The 20,923-nt window shown below is 31.5% G+C and overlaps 1 protein-coding gene across 1 annotated transcript; it reads left to right on the top strand.

Moving 5' to 3' along the window:
- The first annotated feature begins 12,909 nt into the window (after positions 1–12,909).
- Positions 12,910–14,122, top strand: LOC127090849 (uncharacterized). Its single transcript, XM_051029415.1, has 3 exons — positions 12,910–13,382; positions 13,501–13,590; positions 14,063–14,122. Exons 1-3 carry the CDS (start codon positions 12,969–12,971, stop codon positions 14,120–14,122), a joined length of 564 nt encoding a protein of 187 aa, XP_050885372.1. The 5' UTR covers positions 12,910–12,968.
- The last annotated feature ends 6,801 nt before the right edge of the window (positions 14,123–20,923 follow it).

Below are 20,923 nucleotides of genomic sequence, written 5' to 3'. Positions count from 1 at the left end.
GATAAAGATGGGAATCCATTGGTTAAGTGCAATGGTTATTCAAAGATTTTGAAGGGTGGCGATAGGAATTATGGTACCACGAGTTTGAATCGTCATATGAAGAAGTGCACTAAAATCAAATATGCTGATGTAGGTCAAGTAATGATGGACTTGCAAGGTAGACTCAAGAATCTTACAATAGATAAAAAGGTTTCTAGATCAATGTGTGCTACTGCAATCATTGTACATGATTTACCGTATAAATTTGTGGAGTTTCAAAAAATTAGGGATTGGATGAAATATTTGAACCCTGAATTTTCTCCTATTTCAAGAAATACCGCTAAGGCTGATGTTGATGAAATATTCAAGATAGAGAAAGAAGCTCTTAAGAAGGAGTTAGCTAATATTCCCTCTAGAATTTCACTAGCTTCTGATATGTGGACAGCTTGTACAAGTGAAGATTATATTTGCCTGACTGCTCATTATGTTGATTCCAATTGGAATTTGAAGAGTAAGATTCTAAACTTTTGTCATATGCCTCCTCCACACACGGGATCTGAAATGTCAAAAAAGATTCTTGACTTTTTATCAGATTGGGGAATTGAGAAGAAGATTTTTTCACTCACATTAGATGATGCTTCTGCTAATGACGTGATGCAAGCTCATTTGAAAAGATAGCTTCTCTTGCAAAACTGGTTATTATCTGAAGGAGAGTTCTTTCATGTTCGTTGCTCAGCGCATGTTTTAAATTTGATTGTGCAAGAGGGTTTGAAAGTAATTGGTGATGCATTGGAAAAGATTAGGGAAAGTGTCAAATATGTGAAGGGCTCTGAGGGTAGAATGAAAAAATTCAAGGAATGCATTGAACTCATTGGCGGTATTGAAGCATCGGCTGGTTTATCTTACGATGTTTCCACTAGATGGAATTATACTTATTTGATGCTTCAAAGTGCATTGAAGTACCAACATGTATTTGCAAGCCTTAGTTTTCATGATGATAATTATAAGGTTTTCCCTTCCGAAGAATATTGGAAAAGAGGAGATAAGATATGCACATTCTTGTTGCCATTTTATGAGACAACAAACTTAATTTCCAGAACGTCTTATCCTACTTCCAATTTGTATTTTTTGCAAATTTGGAAAATTCAGTGTGTTTTTATGGCAAGCATCAAAGATGAAGACACTCTTATAAGAGACATGGCTGAAAGAATGATGATCAAGTTTGAGAAGTATTGGAATGATTATAGTGTGGTTCTTGCTCTAGGAGCGGTTCTTGACCCAAGGATTAAGCTTACCTCTTTGGAATACATGTATGAAATAGTTGATCCACTTACCTCAACAATTAAAACAAATGAAATCAAGCAGAAATTGTACACTCTCTTTGAGATGTATCGTCGCCTTCATACTTCGTCTTCTACAACCTCTCAAACTCCATCTTCCATCACCAGAGGGGAATCAAGTTCACACGCGTTAACTAAAAGTTTGTTCAATGTATGTAGCCTCCTCTAATTATTAACTTGCTTTAATATGTTACATGTTGTTAAACGCTTTAATAACATGCTCTAAATTGCCAAATATGTTGTTGTTAAATATAAGAAACATGCTGTCAATTATTACATGCTGTTAAATACTATTATAACATGCTGCAAATTGTCAAATATGCTGCTGTTAAATGTAAGAAACATGCTGTAAACTGTTACATGCTGTTAAATGTTGTTATAACATGCTGTAAATTGCCAAATATGCTGCTGTTAAATGTAAGAAACATGCTGTAAACTGTTACATGCTGTTAAATGTTGTTATAACATGCTGTAAATTGCCAAATATGCTGCTGTTATATGTAAGAAACATGCTGTAAATTGTTACATGTTGTTAAATGCTGTTATAACGTGCTGTAAATTGTTATACATGTCGTTGTTTAATGTAAGAAACATGTTGTTAAATGTTGTTATAACATGCTGTAAATTGACAAATATGTTATTGTTAATGTTACAAACATGCTGCTAAATGCGGTTTAAATTTGATTGTTTTAATATGTTACATGTTGTTAAACATTGTCAATTGTTACATGTTGTAACATGTCTCTATTATTTTCCTTTTTATTATAATAGGATTTGAAAGCACACAAACAACAACTTGCAACAGAGACCGGAAAGTCTCAACTTGATGTTTATTTGGATGAGGCAAGTATGGATTTAATTTATCAAAATTTTGATGACTTGAATGTTCTTCAATGGTGGAAGGAGAATTGGAATGGGTTTAAAGAGTTATCTTTATTGGCTCGTGATTTGTTAGGCATCCCTATTACTACTGTTGCATCTGAATCTGCTTTCAGTATTGGTTCGATCATTCTAAACAAATATAGAAGTCGCTTGTTGTCGAAGAATGTAGAGGCATTGATTTGTACTCGCAGTTGGCTTCACGGTTTCAACAGTTTTGGTACATATCAAATATTAAAGTTTCTTTTAATACTTTGTGATTCTTATAATTTTGTTACTTACACTTAAATTTTTTTATAGATGTAGTGGGTGATGATGAAGATAATGATGATGGAAGCTTGGCGAAAAGTATTACAACTGAAGCATCATATGTTCATGACGTAGATGAAGATTGATGAGTGCATCTTTTATGTTTGTAGAGAATTTAGAGATTTTTGTGTTAGATAAAACTATTTATGAATTCTTTCATAATTTTTGTTGAATTTATGGAGTTGAACTTTTGTTGAATTTGTGGTGTTGAACTTATGTTGAATTCGTGATATTTAATTTAAGGTTTGTTGAATTTAATTATTGGATGTAGGATAATAATAGCGATTTTTATGCAATGCAAGTGTGTTTTTACATATATTATTTAGCAAAGACTTTATTAGATTTTAGTAGTATTAGGATGTATGAATACTTTTTTTAAATTATATCATCATGAGTGAAAAAGATTTTTTTAAAGAGAATAATGGGCATGCCCGTCATTAAATGGGGCGGGCCTAGTAAGTGAGCTCGCATCTCTACCTTTGACCGCCCCGCCCCGCCCCGTTTTCTTGCGGGCTTTTGTGGAGCGGGCCTAAACGGGACGTGCATGCCCGTTTGTCACCCCTAGTTATACCTAGGGTCAATTCTAGAGATTTGAATCATGTCGAAGATGCATAGATCTTTCCACTATTTTTGTCTTACTTTTAAGTGATTGTTGAATACATGGATGACCCGACTATTTTAGATACTTAAAGCAATTTTTATAGTGGGATCTTTAAAACAAATTAAAAAGTTTAATGTTGTGGTTGTGAAGAGTTGAACCTAAGATAAAAAAGAATGAGATCTCACTTTTATCCACTCAACTTTAAGAATTTATGAAATAAATATGCCATTTTATAGATTTATAACTAAATTAAATTTTTAAGGCCTTTTTTTAACCTAAAGCCCTAGCTTAAGTCGCTTTATCCTTAGGTCAGCCTTGATTGCCATAATTGATTGGAGTACTTAATTAAACTAACATTTAACCATTTGTTGTAGGTGACTAAAAGTATGTAATGACATTGTAGTTGTACATATCTTCTTAATAAACACAGGGAACAATACTTGCATAATTTCAATATGCTTCTGAGTATTAAACATTATGACTTGCAAATACAATTATTGGCTTAAAACTAACATGATGCTATTTCTAATTTTTTACACAGTGACAATACTTTTCAATGCACAACGAAATATAACCATAGGAACATGAAATATCCGAACATTGATGATGATAAGTGCAGGCCCTCTTTGAATCTGTTATTCAAAACAAGAGTAAATCAAAAGTTAGTGAAAGGAGATGAAAAATTGTGTATACTAAGCACAGAAGAAAAATTAAAAATAATTTTAAAAAATATCTTACGGCCGTAGGTTATAAGAAATGGAGAAAGGAAGAGGATAATAGAACAGATGAATTTGAAAGCTTTAGACATTTTTCCTTACTCTGTATGAGAAACAAATATTCATTGATTACTTTATATTGTAAAACACCCATTCTGAATATACTACAATTAAATAATTTTCATCACTTAAAGAGTTGGAAGAAACTTTTTCTAAATATTTTATAATGTAAGAAACAAAATTTGTTGATATCTTAAAAGCTTAGTTATTATTACATAGAAATATTTAAATATATATAAATTCATATTCTTATAAATATCTAAATAAGAGGAGAAAAAATTTTAAATTTATTTTAAATTTAATTTCTTTTTTAATTAAATTTATGAAGTGGTTGTGATATGAAGAAAAAAGATTAATTAATAAAAAAAAATTTAATTAACTATATATATATATATAACTATATATTATGGTTGTTTTCATCTAAAAAAATTATTACAACATGCATCAGAATTTTAATTTTTTGTTATTTTTAACTTAATTTTTAATCTTTTAGGGTAATATAATACGCAGGCCTCCCATGTTATATTTATGTTAGTAGAAATATAAATATTAAATTTATTTTAATATTTATTTTTTAATAGTAAATCAAGAACGGTGTATTAATATAAAATAAAACGACAATCCTAAAAATATAAAAGGAACATGGGTTATCATGAGGGGAAACATACACATTTGATCAAACACTCATTTAAGGTTAAAAACTCACTCAAACAAGTGAGAGAGACCACATATCCATCCAAAATCTTAAGGTGATAGGTGTATCGGTCTTCTCACTTATAAAATGTTCAATCTCTACTTTTCTAAACAATGTGGGACTTATAACTCACATTTGTTTCTCAACATAAAGAGCACTAAAACTACTTAAAAGAATTAATATTGGCAAAGCCTAAGGCAAAAACTATCTAAAAGGCACAACCACAGACCCACCAAAAAAAGTAAAAAAAACACAAGCTAAACTGACTAACCAATTGAATCACCCTAAAGCGACAAACACATTAGAGCACTGGAGACCAAACTAGGGGAAGGAAGGCACTACCGCCTGCACAAAACACAAATCAAATGAGGATAGTTGGCCACACAAAACATTTCTAAATGTCAAGCCACTTAAGTTGATCACACTCTCATGAAATCAGAGAAACAACAAAACTCAGAGTGTGGGCATGAATCCAATTCAAAACCAAACTAATATTCGAGAACATTCAGTGAGTAATTTACAAGCATAAAGGCGTTATTTTTCCATGAACCATACTCTAAAATAGTTCAAACACCCCTAAAAACGACTGAGGTAAGGGTCGTGGCCACCCCACCCACCTAAAGACTCTATATCAGATAGTTGAAGCCACCTTACACATCACAACGAGGTAATCAGCCACCTCTACTTACCCCACATACAGGACATTTCCTGCAATACTAGAACCTAACATTAACTGACACCTCAGGAGATTATGTCTAGTCGGCAATCTATTATGGATCAATTGTTAAGAGAACACAACTACATTGGTAGACGCTTGATGACACTCAGTCATTACGTAATACTTACGAGCAATTTAGATTCAAACGAGTTTATTTCGAGCAAAATATGAGTTAAAGTGAAGAAGAAATGAGAAGAATAGAATAAGTTAAAGAAACAAAGCAAAACCAAGAAATTATGAAGAAATCGTGAAGAACTGAACATTTTTCAGCATAATTTACATCATGACGTATGTCTAGTAATTTTATCATATATGGAGTTTCGTAACACAGATTGAGGCGATTTTTTTTGCAAAAGAAAGCTAAAAGAGAGATATAGCCCCAGAAACTATCACGGTGCGATCCATACCATCGTGGTGCGATGGCACATTATGTTGTCACGCAAATTTTGCTATAAATATGTCTTTTTGTGCTATTTTATGGGGTTTAAATTTTGCTACAACACTAGCTTATAACTCATAAACTCCAATGTGGGATATTACATACCACATGTTACTTCGTGATTTGAGCTCATAAAGACATAATGTCTCGCACAATACCATGAGTCTATGACATCTTTCTTTACATATTATCTATTAAAATGATGTTAATCAATTATAACAACACTTTTGTTGAAAACTCATTCTCAATCGACTTCCAATCATAATTCAATTAGCTAAACATGGAAATATTGAAGGATCAAATTTTTAACGAGGAAGAAGTTGAAACTCGTTTGTTTGTAAATTGCATGGTGACAAACAAATTTTTAGAAAGGTTAGTGATTGGCTTGGGATCTATGAGTCGGTGAATCTGTCCATAATTTCTCATATGTCTCAATTTTGTTGGAGGATCAAATCCGAATAGGCAAAATTCATTGTATTTTTTGGTTTACTACCCGCTGGATTCTCTGGCTCTGCAGGAATACCATCTTGTTTCAAGGAAGAATCCTAAAAGATCTTGACATAGTGGGAAGTATTAAATTGATTTCATGGAAATAGTTTCAAGCTTTTTTTCAAAAACTCTATAGGTCATATTTGGAAAGAGTGGAAAAAGTATTTAGGAAATTATCTAGATTGCAAGTCTCCTGCTTGGGACCTGTTTGCCTTGTAGATTGTTGTCTTTTATTTGTTTGGGTTTTTTCTTTTTATAAAAGAGTTAAGTGTTTCTTGTACTCTATATTAATCCATCTTTTTTTTAAAAAAAAATAAAAATTCTAAAGATTGGTTTAAAAACCACCTATTTGAGATCATCTCCACCCAGCAATTGCCAACAACACGAACACATCCAATGTATCACTTATTTATCTTTAATTAAACGGTCATTATTTAAGAGTACAGTAAAATATTTTACAACAACAACACCAATTCCCAATAAAACAATAGTTTTATTGTTAAGATTACAAAAACATATCTCTTAATTTATTTAATTTAAATTAAGTTTTTATTATTTGATATAATAAAATTATTAATTTTTAACTCGTTTGATCTTTGCCCATCAGTAGTGTTTGTTTAACCGAAAATAAAATATAAAAACAGTTTTGCATCATACGAAAAGATAAAGGGTTTTAAATAATAAAAAGAAATGATTAATTATTATATATCGTCAATGTCAAAAAATTTACACGGTCGATTCATCACTATCATCAGTCTGCATTATTTTATAGATTTTTAAAATAAAAATTAAATTTATTTCAATATTCAACGGTCATGATTAACTCACGGAATAAAATCCTTTTACGCTGTCGATGTATTTTAATTAAATCCTTAAAAAAATTAAAACATAAACAATTATAATGTTACAATATATATAATTATGGGCTTGGATATTTCAACATGCCTATAAGTTATAAGTACTAATCTTTATGACTTTCAAATACAATTATTGTCTTAGAAGTAACCTAAGGCTGTTAAAAAATTCTCACACAGTCACAATAATTCTGAATGCACATCGAAAAATAACCAGAGGAACATGAAATATTTAAACATTGTTCGTGATGAGTGCAGGCCTTCTCAGAATCTGTGATTTAAAACAAAAATAAACCAAATATTAGTGAAAGATGATAAAAGATTGAGTGTTAGTTAAAGAAGAAAAATTGAAAAGAATTTAAGAAATATTTTACGGCCATAGGTTATAAGAAATTGGGAAAAGAAAAGGACAAGAGCACAGATGAATTTGAAAACTTTAAACATTTTCCCTTACTCTCCATGTGAGGAAAAAAAAACTGTTGATTACTTTATATTGTGAAACACCCATGCTAAATATTCTACAGTTAAATCATTTTTATCACTTTCCACTATAATTAATTAATTTTTCGAAATATTTTGCATGTATAAAAGAAAAAGTTGTTAATTATTTTTTATTTAATTTAGCCTTTCATTATATGTAGGGGCAACATAATAATATCAAAAGGGAAATAATTGTGTTGTGTGATCACAAACTGAATTTCAAGGGGCAAACGGACATCAATTTTTGAGGGAAAATGTAGTAAAAAAAATTAAATTTGTTTGTAAATATATAAATGAGAAGTTAGCTATAAATATTCTAAGTTAAATATGTGATTAATGCCCACAAATATATTTTTATTTTTTTAAATTTTTGTAAAAAAATTGTTTGATCTTAGTCTTTTTTATAAATGTTTTTCATTTTGATTTTAGTATTTGTTGTTTTGTCTTAGTGTTTACAAAATTGATTTATATTAAAAATTGATCTTTATAAAAAGTAGGGTATCTCAATATGAAGTGGAAGAAAGTAGGAAATTGTACGAGGATATTGGCTTATCATCCCAAGCAATGGGACAATATTGGTAGGAATCGTGTAGGAGTGGATAAGGAAGAGTCTTCGATTTTTTTCTTTACCTCCTTTGTAGAACATTATAATTTCAAGGATATGTTTGAGGTGTTTAAGCAATTTGGTGACTCGTACGAGGTTGTGATTCGGGAAAGTTTGATAAATGGAAAAAGGAGATATGGTTTTGTGTGCTTTTTTAACATCAAGGACCCAACTTTCCTAGCCACCAAGTTGGATAACATTTTTATGGGACCTAAGAAACTTTATGTTGATATTATGAGATTTTTCAAGGAAGACCATCATGGTGTGGGACGCAAAGTAGGTAAAGGTCAAGAGAATTCTAGACGGAGCTTCATGGAATATCATAGCGTTGCTCTGATAGATAGGAAACATCAAAATCGTCAATTTGTAAATAAGAGAGATAGATCATACGCTAAAGTAGTGCAAGAAAACAAGACCATGCAAGTTTCAATGGCAAAGGCGATGTTAAGCGTTCTAATGAGAAGTGGGATTACAATGTATCATAGGTAGACGTGCAGAGATTTTCGAAAGCTTATGTAGGTATAGTTGAGAACCTTAGGATGGTGGGGGATAAGATTGTCTCCAATCATAGTCTAATTTGAATTCTCGCCAACAATTCAAATTAGGGTCCTAAGTCGTTCAAGGTGTTCAGTGTGTGGTTTGATCACCCGGATTTTGAATTTTTTGTTGAAAAGGTGTGGACTTATAATGGTGCGCATGGGAAGTGTGTTTGTGATGAAGGAAAAACTTAAATTGTTAAGAGAACACATGAGGGTGGAATGAAGAATTTTTTGATAAAATTAATTTGGAAGTGGAAGAGTCAATTAAAGCACTTAATATGTTGGACTTAGAGGTGACATAAATTAACATTTAGAATTTGAAGGGTATTTTTACTGATAAACGAGTGGATGCTTCGACAAAGATTTAGAATAATCTGAATCTAACGGAAAGTATGTTGTGGCAAAAATCTCAATTTAAATGGATTCGAGATGGAGATGCAAATTCTAGGTTTTTAAATTCCTTAATGAAACAAAGGTTTAAAAGAAATGGTATTGTGCTATTGAAGACCCCTAGAGGTTTGATTTCTCAAGTGGAGGAGATCGAGGATGAAACTAAAAATCACTTTGAAGATAGGTTTAGAGAACCTTTGAGGAGAAGACATGCGCTAGTTGTAACACCCTATTTACCCCCAAAACATAATTCATAAATAAATCAAATATTTTTCAACTTATCACATAGGATGTCACACATACACAACAAACAACACATGTTAATCATGTAACTTTATTTCACCTAGGATATTTACATGACATCAAAAATTCATCTGATATTTACCTGGGATGTTTACACGACATTCAAACTCATCTAATATAACTTAGAAGCATAACACAGTCAAAAACTACACAATCAAACAAATAACATTCACATCATTGGTCTCATAAACTTTACTTCAACTATAAAAAAAACAAGAGAGTTATATTGTTCAGCGTTCAACAACATAAAATCAAAATTCCAATAAACAATAACAAGTGAAATAAACACGAACGGTTCCCATCCCGATGTTACATGATTAGAGCAGTCCTACTAAATAATGATAACTAATGGAAATCACTTCAAGAGCTATCCTTTCACTTACTTCAGTCAAAGCTACTCCTGAGTATCTACATGATGCTCGTGTAAAGACAACATTCAAATATAAGGGGTGAGAAATCACAATCAATTGTAAAAGGCATAACATGAAAGATAGATTGCACTCAACATAATCATTCACAACAACATATCGTAATTCTCACACCCAAATTATCATCAACATCATACACAACAACATCTCAATTATCACCAACATCATACATAACCAATATAAATGCAACATGTATGCAATAAACTCAACGTCGACTCGACATGCATGTGGTACCGAATATGAACACTCAGGATCATTTACTCGTAGTCGACCCATTACCATAGGATTGGGGCTCAACAAATAAATAGAACCAAAGTTCCAACGACATGGATGCATGACTCCTAACATGCAACAATAACAATATCATCAACACATACACATCAGTCCACTCTTGATTGGGTATGCCAATATCAACACCACATCATCAACATAATTTCATCATGTGCATATTGTCATCATAAAAACACCAAGACAACAACATCAACATAATCATCTTAATAACATCATTATAGCAACACTGACATAACAACATTATTGTCACACAATAATTATGCATGTTTAATCAATCAATTATCATTGGCATATATTCATCGTTCATTAATCACTATATCATACCGACTAAAATCATGATAAATCAGCAACTGACATCAAAACAACATCATATAGCAACTAATAATAGCCAACAAAATGCGAAAAATCAACAATTGCAGCTTTCACATAAATAACTTCCATATAACAACTAAGGCATCTACAATAATAATGCATTACCAATTAATTTAATGTTAAATAAACCATATTCAGCTTCTTAAGGCATCACCATGAGACAGTACTATGTGTTAGTTTTCCAAGACATTGAACCGCACGTCAAAAGGAGTTATAGAGCTCAACTTATGTCATTTTCAATTTCCAACTTTTCACGTAACAATGGTAACCGGTTACGTTCAAACCCGTAATCGGTTACGAGCTCGAAAACATCCCATAAACCTATTTTTCAAGTGGTAACCAGTTGCACTTAGTTTGGTAACCGGTTATAGGTTCGAAGAACAGCCATAAACTTATTTTTCGCAGTTGGAGGTCTTTCAGACCTCCGATTTCGATTTCGTAAAAATTCCTGATCTCAAAATTTGAATCTCAACACTTATCCAATGATTAAAACATAAAATTTACAATTTATCATGTATTAACATCAATTAAATCATATAATTCATAACTTTATCAATTCCATAAACCTTCGAAACTCTCAACAAAGGTGAAAGTATCCCAACACTCAAAGTAGAAAATACAGTCACACATAGTGCATGAAAATGATCAATAATACCAACATATAACTAGCTCTATACCTCAACATGAAAGTTGTTTGGAATGTAATTTAGAGTAACTTTTCTCTTGGAATCATTTTCATATGACAAAAATTGCAGAAGATAGGGTCTAGGGAACCCCAATTTTGATCAGATGAATTCCTCTGGTCAACCACCATGAACCAACTTGCTAGCTTGCAATTCTCTTGACTTTTGGGACTCATGGGAGATAATATATGCATAAGATGGTGAAATTTTAAGTATCCCTTAAAATATTTGATCAATTATTGAAGAAGCTTAGTGAAGAAGTCACATAAGATACCCTGATGAACTAGGGTTTCCAAGGCAAACCAATCCCAAACTCTTGATGGATTCTAGATCAAAATAACATGTAAAGACCACGGAGATTCATATATGATACTTAGAGCCATAGTAGACCTTTCTTGATTGAGCTCTTTGCAATGAGGGTCTTAAACCCTAGATGTGAGCTTGATGAATCAAAGGTGAGCATGTGCACTACCTACAAAAGAATTAGACAAATACAAAGACATATTTTTGGTATCTTGGTTAGTAAAAATGATAAAATACAAAGTATGATACAATCAAATGGTGCTTAGTGATCTCTCCCAAAACAAATCCAATGAATGAGGAGCAAGGAGAATGCCAAGGTATGATCCTAATGCCAATGCATATGATGAGATAACATGAGAAATCTTAGGATCAAAATTGAGGTCTTACACAATGGTTCAGTGATTTTTAAAAATTTGATCTTCCATATCATTTAGGGTTTTAAAGTAATTAGAAATTTGGGTTTTTAAACAATGATATTATATGTTGATATATTGACGATTCGACCCATGATAATTTTTGGGAGATTGGACGTGTTTAAATACTGACGATTTTGTTGAATTGTTGAGTTATTGTTTCTTTTAATTGAGTTACAGTGGCCGAAAATGAATTTTCAATGACTAAAGTTGTTAAAAGGAGTTTCACATGTGTTGGAGGTATAATGACATCGGAAGTTGTTCTCCTCCTTTGAACATTCTATGAGCAAGGAAATTCAAATGGTGAGAATAGTCACGGCCGACCCAATCATCTTGGAGGCCCCGTTCTAATTTCAAAAATGGGCCTAATTTAAAAAAACAACAATTATAATAATTAAATATATATATATATATATATATATATATATATATATATATATATATATATATATATATATATATATATATATATATATATACACTACGCCAAAAAGGTTTTTTAACAGCGCATCTTAGACCGCGCTTTTAAAAGAAAGCGCTGTCTAAGGTTAAAATAAAAATAAAATACAGAAAATGTTCTAAAAAAATAATGAAAGCGCTGTCTAAGACCCCCCCTTAGACAGCGCTTTTAGAAAGCGCTTTTAAATATAGACCTTAGTCAGCGCTTTTGAGAAAGCGCTGTTTAAAGTCTTTCAATTAAAAAAAAATTAAAACCAAAAGCGCTGTCTAAGGTGGGGGTTTAGAAAGCGCTTTTGGAAAGCGCTGTCTAAGGCATATCTTGAAAATGGATTCAGAAAATAAATAAATAAATAAATTTAAAAAAATGTTGAAAATGCATACATATTACAATGGAATGATATGTATTCATCCAGTGAAGAACACTAGAGAAAAGGCGGTTATTGCTCAGCTCAATACAAACATTTGCTAAGCCAATGCCAACAACAAACACATTTTCTTGCAGTGTTTGTTTATCACAATCATATTCGAGTTAGTGTAGTCTAGGGTTTATCTTTATCCGAGGAAAAACCAAAACCCTAAATTCCCAATCCTTGATTTCCCTGCACAAACCCTACTCACTACACCCATGACGAAGGTTTACGGCACCGGAACATACGATTTCCGCCGTCACAGAGTAGCGGAGTACCCATTGGCAGAACCAAAAGCAGGAGAGCGGAGTCAAAAAGGAGGTGGCGGTGGCAGTTTACAGAGCACAGTAACTGTTTCTGAGATTCAACGAGACCGTCTCACTAAGATTGCTGAATCGAACTGGTTGAAAACTGATGAGAAGAAGAAAGATTTCGATCCAGAGCTTGTTGTGAAGATTTATGAAACGGAGTTGTTGGTGAAAGAAGGTCAAGGTAATAAACCTGTTCCTCTTCAGAGAGTTATGATTTTGGAAGTTAGTCAGTATTTGGAGAATTACCTCTGGCCGCATTTCGATCCTCTTAGTGCTACTTTTGAGCATGTTATGTCAATCATCATCATGGTCAATGAAAAGGTTAATCTCATTATCATTATTTGATTTATACTTCTTCAGTTCTTTATTTTATTTTTGTAAATGTAATTCGTGGGTGGGGAATTTTATTGAAAAAATTGTGTGTTTGTGAGCATTGCAGTTCCGAGAGAATGTTGCTGCTTGGGTTTGCTTCCATGATAGGAAAGATGTTTTCAAAGAATTTCTTGAGAGGGTTGTTCGATTAAAGGAGGTATTTATCTATCTCTTTCTTTATGCTTTGTTATTTCCTAACTAGCACTTTTGTCAAGGCACGTACAAGTGATCGATACAACACTTAAACTTGTAATTCATACAGTTATTACCCCCGTATCGTATCTATGTTAGGGTGCCGTAGATAATTTTCACTTCGTTGCTATCAGATGCTTGTTTCTCTGTTTGAGTTTTTGAGATAAGGGATTTCACTCATTTTGACAAGATTATAATTTTTGTGATTAACTGCCATCTCACGGGATGCCATGATTTCATTTATTTTCGATTGCTAGATTTCAGTTTTTCATTATTTTGTTAAGTGTACATCTGTCATTTGATTATTTTGGACTTTCAACTTTATTTTTGCTTGTCTCTTTTCCTTTATCTAATGAAGTGAGAGGCTCGTATTTGATGGCGGAATCATAAATGTATTTTGACATTTTGCTGAATCTCATGTTCTAATCTTACTGTAGGGAAGAGAACTGAATATTGCAGAGAAGACAAATTACCTTGTTTTCAATCTGAAAGTTTAAAATGTATAGGTTGTAATCCCTTGCTTTAAGTTTGTTTTGAAGTTTTTGAATTGCCATATTGGAAGTCTTTGTACGTGAGACATTTTCTCGATGTTATGCATATTGAAAAAAACGTATTTGAAAGTGTTATCGGTACATTACTCAATATAAAAGGCAAGTCTAAGGATGGCCTTAAAGCAAGGGAGGACATGTTAAAAATGGGAATGAGAACTGAATTAGCACCCGTGAAGAAAGGAAGACGAACATATCTACCACCTGCTGCTTTTACTTTATCTAGAAAGGATGGCCTTAAAGCAAGGGAGGACATGTTTTTTCAATTACCGATACTAACTATCAATCTGTATGTTTTTCTTAGCGATGTTTTAACATCGAAGAAGAAAGAAGAGGTTTTTGTATGAAATTGGCCTGAAAGCTTCTAAGAGGGTTTCGGACATTTTTATCATCCAAGTTCCTTAAGGATGCGGATGGTAATTTTGTGGATGCGGAGCTTCCTAAAAAATATGAAAGTTTGATATCGGCTGAAGAATGGGAAGCTTTCAAATCCAAAAGACAAGACCCGGTTTTTCAAAGAATAAGTGCTACAAATCGGGAAAGAGCATCAAGTCCCGCATATCCGTACCGAAAAGGACGTGTCGGATATGGACGCTTAGAACAATCCATGGTAAGTATTTATAAATTGCGATAACAAATTTGTTCATCATATATTAGTTTTATCTGATCAAATTGTATGACTTAATGTGTAGCTGCAGAAGGAGGAAAGTTCAGAAACATCTCTTCCTGCACATGTTTTGTGGAAGGAAGCCCGTGTGGGCAAATCTGGAGTTCCTCAAGAAGAAGTTTTACACGTATACCAGAAATGTGTAAGTATAACATTTTTTCATTAATTGAATAACATTTTTATACACAAATATTTGACAAGTATACGGTATTCATCTGATTTTTCATGTTGAGGGTATTCATCTGATTTTTCTAGTGTCCTCAACAACGTAATCAAATAGATTGCGGGTATTTCATGTTGAGGTTTATGCGAGATACTCTTGCTTTGGGCCGATTAAAGATTCACACCGATGTATGTATTTCTAACTTATGAGTTATTTTTATATTTACACATATCTCATATAATTAAATAGTTGGAATTAATTCAAAATATGTTATATTATTATGTAGTACTTTGATGAATTCAAGTGTGCATTTTATACAAAGGATCAAGTGGACGAAATCAAAGAGGAGTGGTGTCAATTCATGATAAAGCTCAATGTTTGTTCATAAATTTGTATAATTAATGTGTACATTTGTAGTATATGTTATGACTTGTAAATGTGTACATAAATTTGTATATATTTTGATACATTTAAGGCAAAATTGGTTTGAATTGGTATATATATATATATATTTGTTAGCCAAAAATTGGTAGAAAAAAGGCCAAAATGGCATATATAAAATGTGATAATTGTCTGTCAAAATCTGGTTGAAAACAGGTAGAAATTCTGGTTTATAAACCTGGAAAAAATGTGGTTAAAAACAAAAGCTTCAAAAATTTTCGTATACCTTAGACAGCGCTTTTGTAAAAAGCGCTGTCTAAGGGGGGGATTAGAAAGCGCTTTAGGCAAAAGCGCTGTCTAAGGGGGGGGGGGCTTAGACAGCGCTTTTTGAAAAACGCTGTCTAAGGTATACCTAAAAAAATTAAAATAGGAGGGTCTTAGAAAGCGCTTTTGGCCAAAGCGCTGTCTAAGGGGGTGGGGCTTAGACAACGCTTTTCAAAAGCGATGTCTAAGGTATACCTAAAAAATTTAAAATAAGAGGGTCTTATAAAGCGCTTTTGGCCAAAGCGCTGTCTAGGGGGGGGGGGCTTAGACAGCGCTTTTAAGATTTAAAAAAGCGTTGTCTAAACCTTTAGCAGCGGAGGTTTAGACAGCGCTTTAAAGCGCTGTCTAAGGCTAAAAAAAGCGCTGTCTAAGGTCTTGTTTGTTGTAGTGATATATATATATATATATATATATATATATATATATATATATATATATATATATATATATATATATATATATATAATGTAATTATGTATTAAATCAAAAATAAATTTAATTATAATTATTTTGAGTTTTGATCAATCTTGATTTTTACATGTATTGAGTTTTTATCCTAATATTTTTTTAATTATTAATCTTTTTTATAACATTTTATTTATTTTTATTAATATTTATGAAAAAAAATTGAAAATTTCAAATTTTGGAACCTTCTGCACTTGCATAGGACCGACCCTAGTCTTCACTATTTTTTTCTAATTCTTTGCTTTCTCAAATATACTATTTTTAATGTTATTCTTTATGGATTTACATATAAATATGTTTTTTTTAATCTTTTGAAGGTTCATCCATGGAGGTTGTTTGAAGAGAGAGGGAGAAGAGAGACAAAGAGGAAGATGGACACTCCATCAAAGTGACAAGCAATATCGCTCGCACGACGCAGACAACAACCTCCATTTTGGAGGTGAATGTCATCCTCTTCTCTCTTATGCTTATGTTAGGTACATTTAGAAAAATTGGTTCAGGGTGTAAATCCCTTTTTGATTTAATTTTCTATTCAACTTTTATTTTTTCTAAGTTTTATTAATTTTAGAAAATATAACAACTGTGTTTATATTATGATTTGATTACTTTCTCTAATGTTAGGTGGTATTGGATTGACTGAGTTTTTCTCTGTGTGTTTTTTAACATTCTTTCCCAAATTTCTCTCTTCAAAAACTCCCATTCAATAACTCTCCTTCAATTTTAATTTATTGATTTTTGTGTTTATTTTTCAGGAATTAGATTAGTGATTTCTCAAATTTCCCTCTTCAAAAACTCTCATTCAATAACTCTCCTTCAATTTTAATTTATTGATTTTTGTGTTTATTTTTCAAGAATCTAGATTAGTGATTGAGAAAATATTTTAGATAAAGTGTTGAATTTGTTGGTATTTGTATTTGTTTGATTTGTTTCCTTTTCTATCAAAATGCTCTCTTGAAAAAAAAACCTCTTTTCATTTGCTTTGTGTTACTCCAAGATGGAAACATAATAAAGAAAAAAAAACAAATAAAATGGATTTAAGTCGCATTACAAGGATCAATAAATCAGACAAGAATCGACGTCATGGATCCGGGTACGCTTTTACGGTTTTATTTATAGAATCTAAAACACTGTGAAAATCATGATATCAAGATCCAAAACATAAAATTTTGCTAACAATTGCAAACAAGGATCAATAAATCAGACAAGAATCGACGTCATGGATCCGGTTGCTACTAATATGTTTGCCTTGGGCAACGCAATGACAAAGTTCAATGGGCTAAACTATGCTGATTGGTCTGAAAAGATTCAGTTTCAACTGGGTGTTATGAATTTGGATATGGCATTGATAATGGACGAGAAGCCAGCAGCCATTACGGAGGACAGTACGGAAGATGAAAAAGCTCTTCTAGAGGATTGGGAAAGGTCCAACAGGTTGTCTTTGAACTTGATGAGGATGACGATGGCTGACAATGTTAAGCCATCTATACCCAACACTGAAAATGCAAGGGAATTCATAATTTTAGTCTTATATGTTGATGATATTTTACTTGCTGCCAATGATTTTGCTTTGTTACATGATGTAAAGAAGTTTCTCTCCAATAAATTTGAAATGAAGGATATGGGTGAGGCATCATATGTGATAGGAATAGAAATATTCCGTAATAGATCACAAGGACTATTGGGAATGTCTCAGAAAGGCTATATAAATAAAATTTTAGAGAGATTCAGAATGGACAAATGCTCTGGAGGGACAGTTCCTATTCAGAAAGGGGACAAGTTTAGTCAAATGCAATGTTCCAAAAATGAATTAGAGCGAAAAGAAATGGAGTCTATTCCCTATGCATCAATGGTTGGGAGCTTGATGTATGCCCAAACATGTACCCGACCGGATATTAGTTTTGCTGTTGGTATGTTAGGTCGATATCAAAGTAATCCTGGAATGGATCACTGGAAAGCTGCAAAGAAAGTTCTTAGGTACTTACAAGGAACCAAAGATTACATGCTCACATATAGAAGGTCAGATCACCTTGAAGTGGTTGGCTACTCAGATTCAGACTTTGCAGAATGTGTGGACTCAAGAAAATCCACATTTGGATATGTTTTTCTTCTGGCTGAAGGAGCAATATCATGGAAGAGTGGAAAAAAGTCCATCATTGCTACTTCTATTATGGAGGCAGAATTCGTGGCATGCTTTGAGGCCACAATTCAATCATTATGGTAGCGGAACTTCACCTTAGGGCTTGGTATTGTCGACAGTATAGCTAGGCCGCTAAGGATTTATTGTGATAATTCTGCAGCTGTGTTCTTCTCTAAGAATGATAAATATTCCAAAGGTGTTAAACACATGGAATTGAAATACTTATCAGTGAAAGAAGAAGTGCAGAAACAAAAGGTGTCATTTGAACATATTGGAACAGATTTAATGATAGCGGATCCGTTAACTAAAGGTTTACCGCCCAAAACATTTATTGGTCATGTAGAAAGGATGAGCATTATGTAAAAGTCCTTGTTAACATTGTATTATTTTTTGTATATATACAAGTATAGTTTAATGTTCGTATTGTATGACAATTGTGAATTCAAGTGAAAGAAGAAGTGCAGAAACAAAAGGTGTCATTTGAACATATTGGAACAGATTTAATGATAGCGGGTCCGTTAACTAAAGGTTTACCGCCCAAAACATTTATTGGTCATGTAGAAAGGATGGGCATTATGTAAAAGTCCTTGTTAACATTGTATTATTTTTGGTATATATACAAGTATAGTTTAATGTTCGTATTGTATGACAATTGTGAATTCAATTAAAGTTATGTTTCTGTTGAGTTTTGACATCCATATTATATTATACATGTTATTGTAATATGTGATGACTAGGTGTCTTTGAAAAGACATGAGAGACACATTATTGTATCCCCTAAAGTTATTTGAATTGAATTGATTCGTGATACATGGAAGGAATCAAGTTGATGAATAATTTGTGACCGCCATGATCCGATCATTTCAATTCATTAAAGATAATAACTTGGTGCTTTCAATGAATGGTGCACAATTATGGTATAAGATTGAAACATCAAGATGTCACATGAGTCAAGTGGGAGACTGTTGGATTAATTTATTATCAATTAGGTGTGACTCATGTAAACAATATTTGACTTAAATAAAAGACACCTAAACGTGATGATTATTTTGGTAGATGGATAATTAAGTCAATGAGGTTTTATTTTGAAATTCAAAATACAAATCCCTCTTCTCTCTCTTCATGACTTTTGGGACATGGCTCTTGGGGTGAAATATGACTGTTGAAATAAAGTGTCTATAAAATGACACATTTAGGCAACCAACACCAACTTTTCTCATTCCTTCTCATTTTCTCACAAATACACAAAAGTATCTTCATCATCAAAGATACAAATAAGGAAGAAGGAAGAGGGAAGAAAACAATTGCAAACAAGGATCAATAAATCAGACAAGAATCGACGTCATGGATCCGGGTACGCTTTTATGATTTTATTTATAGAATCTAAAACACTTTGAAAATCATGATATCAAGATCCAAAACATAAAATTTTGCTACCAGATAATGTCCATAAAAATGAATTATGATGATTTATTTTGTTTGCATGAAGATTTTCTATTTACAAACTAGAGTTTAGGTTTTCATACATCTTATTCATATTATTATTCACTTCTCGTTTTTATTTCATGTATATGTACTATTTTTATTTAATGTTTTTTTTTATCGATAAAGTTGTGATTTTCTATAGTAAAACAACTATTAATGTATTTTCTTTTTTAATGATGACTAAGTATTAATCACTTTTCAGTTTTTAAATGTTTTTCATTCAATATTTAAATGTTTCCACGACTCTTTTTTTTTTTCATTATCAAACGTTTTTTTTATTTAAGAGCGTTTAATGTATTTGAAATATTTACAAGACAATCAAAATGTTGTATAATTGTAGGATGATGTGTTTACTGATTGTAGTTGAGACCAAAATATCTCTGTTTTGGCTTCCAAAAAAGAATCAATAGAAACATAATTTTAATTTGTGTTTAAGCACGATGGCAATAATTTAAGTTTATTGTATTTCTATTACAAAATTTTGTCAATTGTTTGACTTTAGTTACATTTTGATTTTATAAGTTCCAGAAATATCAAATAAGATTATTTAATCTATTTATGTGCATTTGATTTATAGAGTATTAGAAATGAGATAAACATTTATTAGCATTTTTATAATCTTTTGTTAATTAAGTTTGTTATTAAAGGTTAATATACAAACTATTTTTAATATATTTTTTCAATTAACAAAAATATTGACTTATTCAATTAATTTTAATTAATTATATTAAATAGTTATTTTTAATTTAAATTTATGACTTAATAAACATAAATTACAAAATTAATAGATATTTGATTTTTTTTTTTAAATATAACAATTTTAAAAAAATAAAATGTATTAACTACAATAATAAATCATAATACATATTAAAAAATATATAACAATATTAAATTATATGTTGGGAAAGAAGATATGATTATTTTGTACTGCTATTTTACTATTTATATTTTTCAAAATGGTCATTAACAAATAATTACTTCTACAGATTTATTATATATTTACAAATTTATTGTTTATTTGATTATTTATGGTATTTTTTTTGTTGAATAAATAATTATTTGTGTGCAACTTATATATTGATTTTCTTCTAATTTATATTATAAATAAATCTAAATAATTGATTTTTC

Source organism: Lathyrus oleraceus, chromosome 1, assembly GCF_024323335.1.
Source record: "Lathyrus oleraceus cultivar Zhongwan6 chromosome 1, CAAS_Psat_ZW6_1.0, whole genome shotgun sequence".
In the NCBI taxonomy this organism is placed as follows: domain Eukaryota; kingdom Viridiplantae; phylum Streptophyta; class Magnoliopsida; order Fabales; family Fabaceae; genus Lathyrus; species Lathyrus oleraceus.
This window is presented reverse-complemented; position numbering and strand designations above follow the sequence as displayed.

Bases quoted from the DNA above. Each gene is read 5' to 3' on its own strand.
- LOC127090849 (XM_051029415.1), top strand. From the start codon at position 12,969: ATGACGAAGGTTTACGGCACCGGAACATACGATTTCCGCCGTCACAGA. The intron at 13,383-13,500 runs GTTAATCTCATT...TGAGCATTGCAG, and splicing joins TCATCATGGTCAATGAAAAG to TTCCGAGAGAATGTTGCTGC. The intron at 13,591-14,062 runs GTATTTATCTAT...ATCTTACTGTAG, and splicing joins GGGTTGTTCGATTAAAGGAG to GGAAGAGAACTGAATATTGC.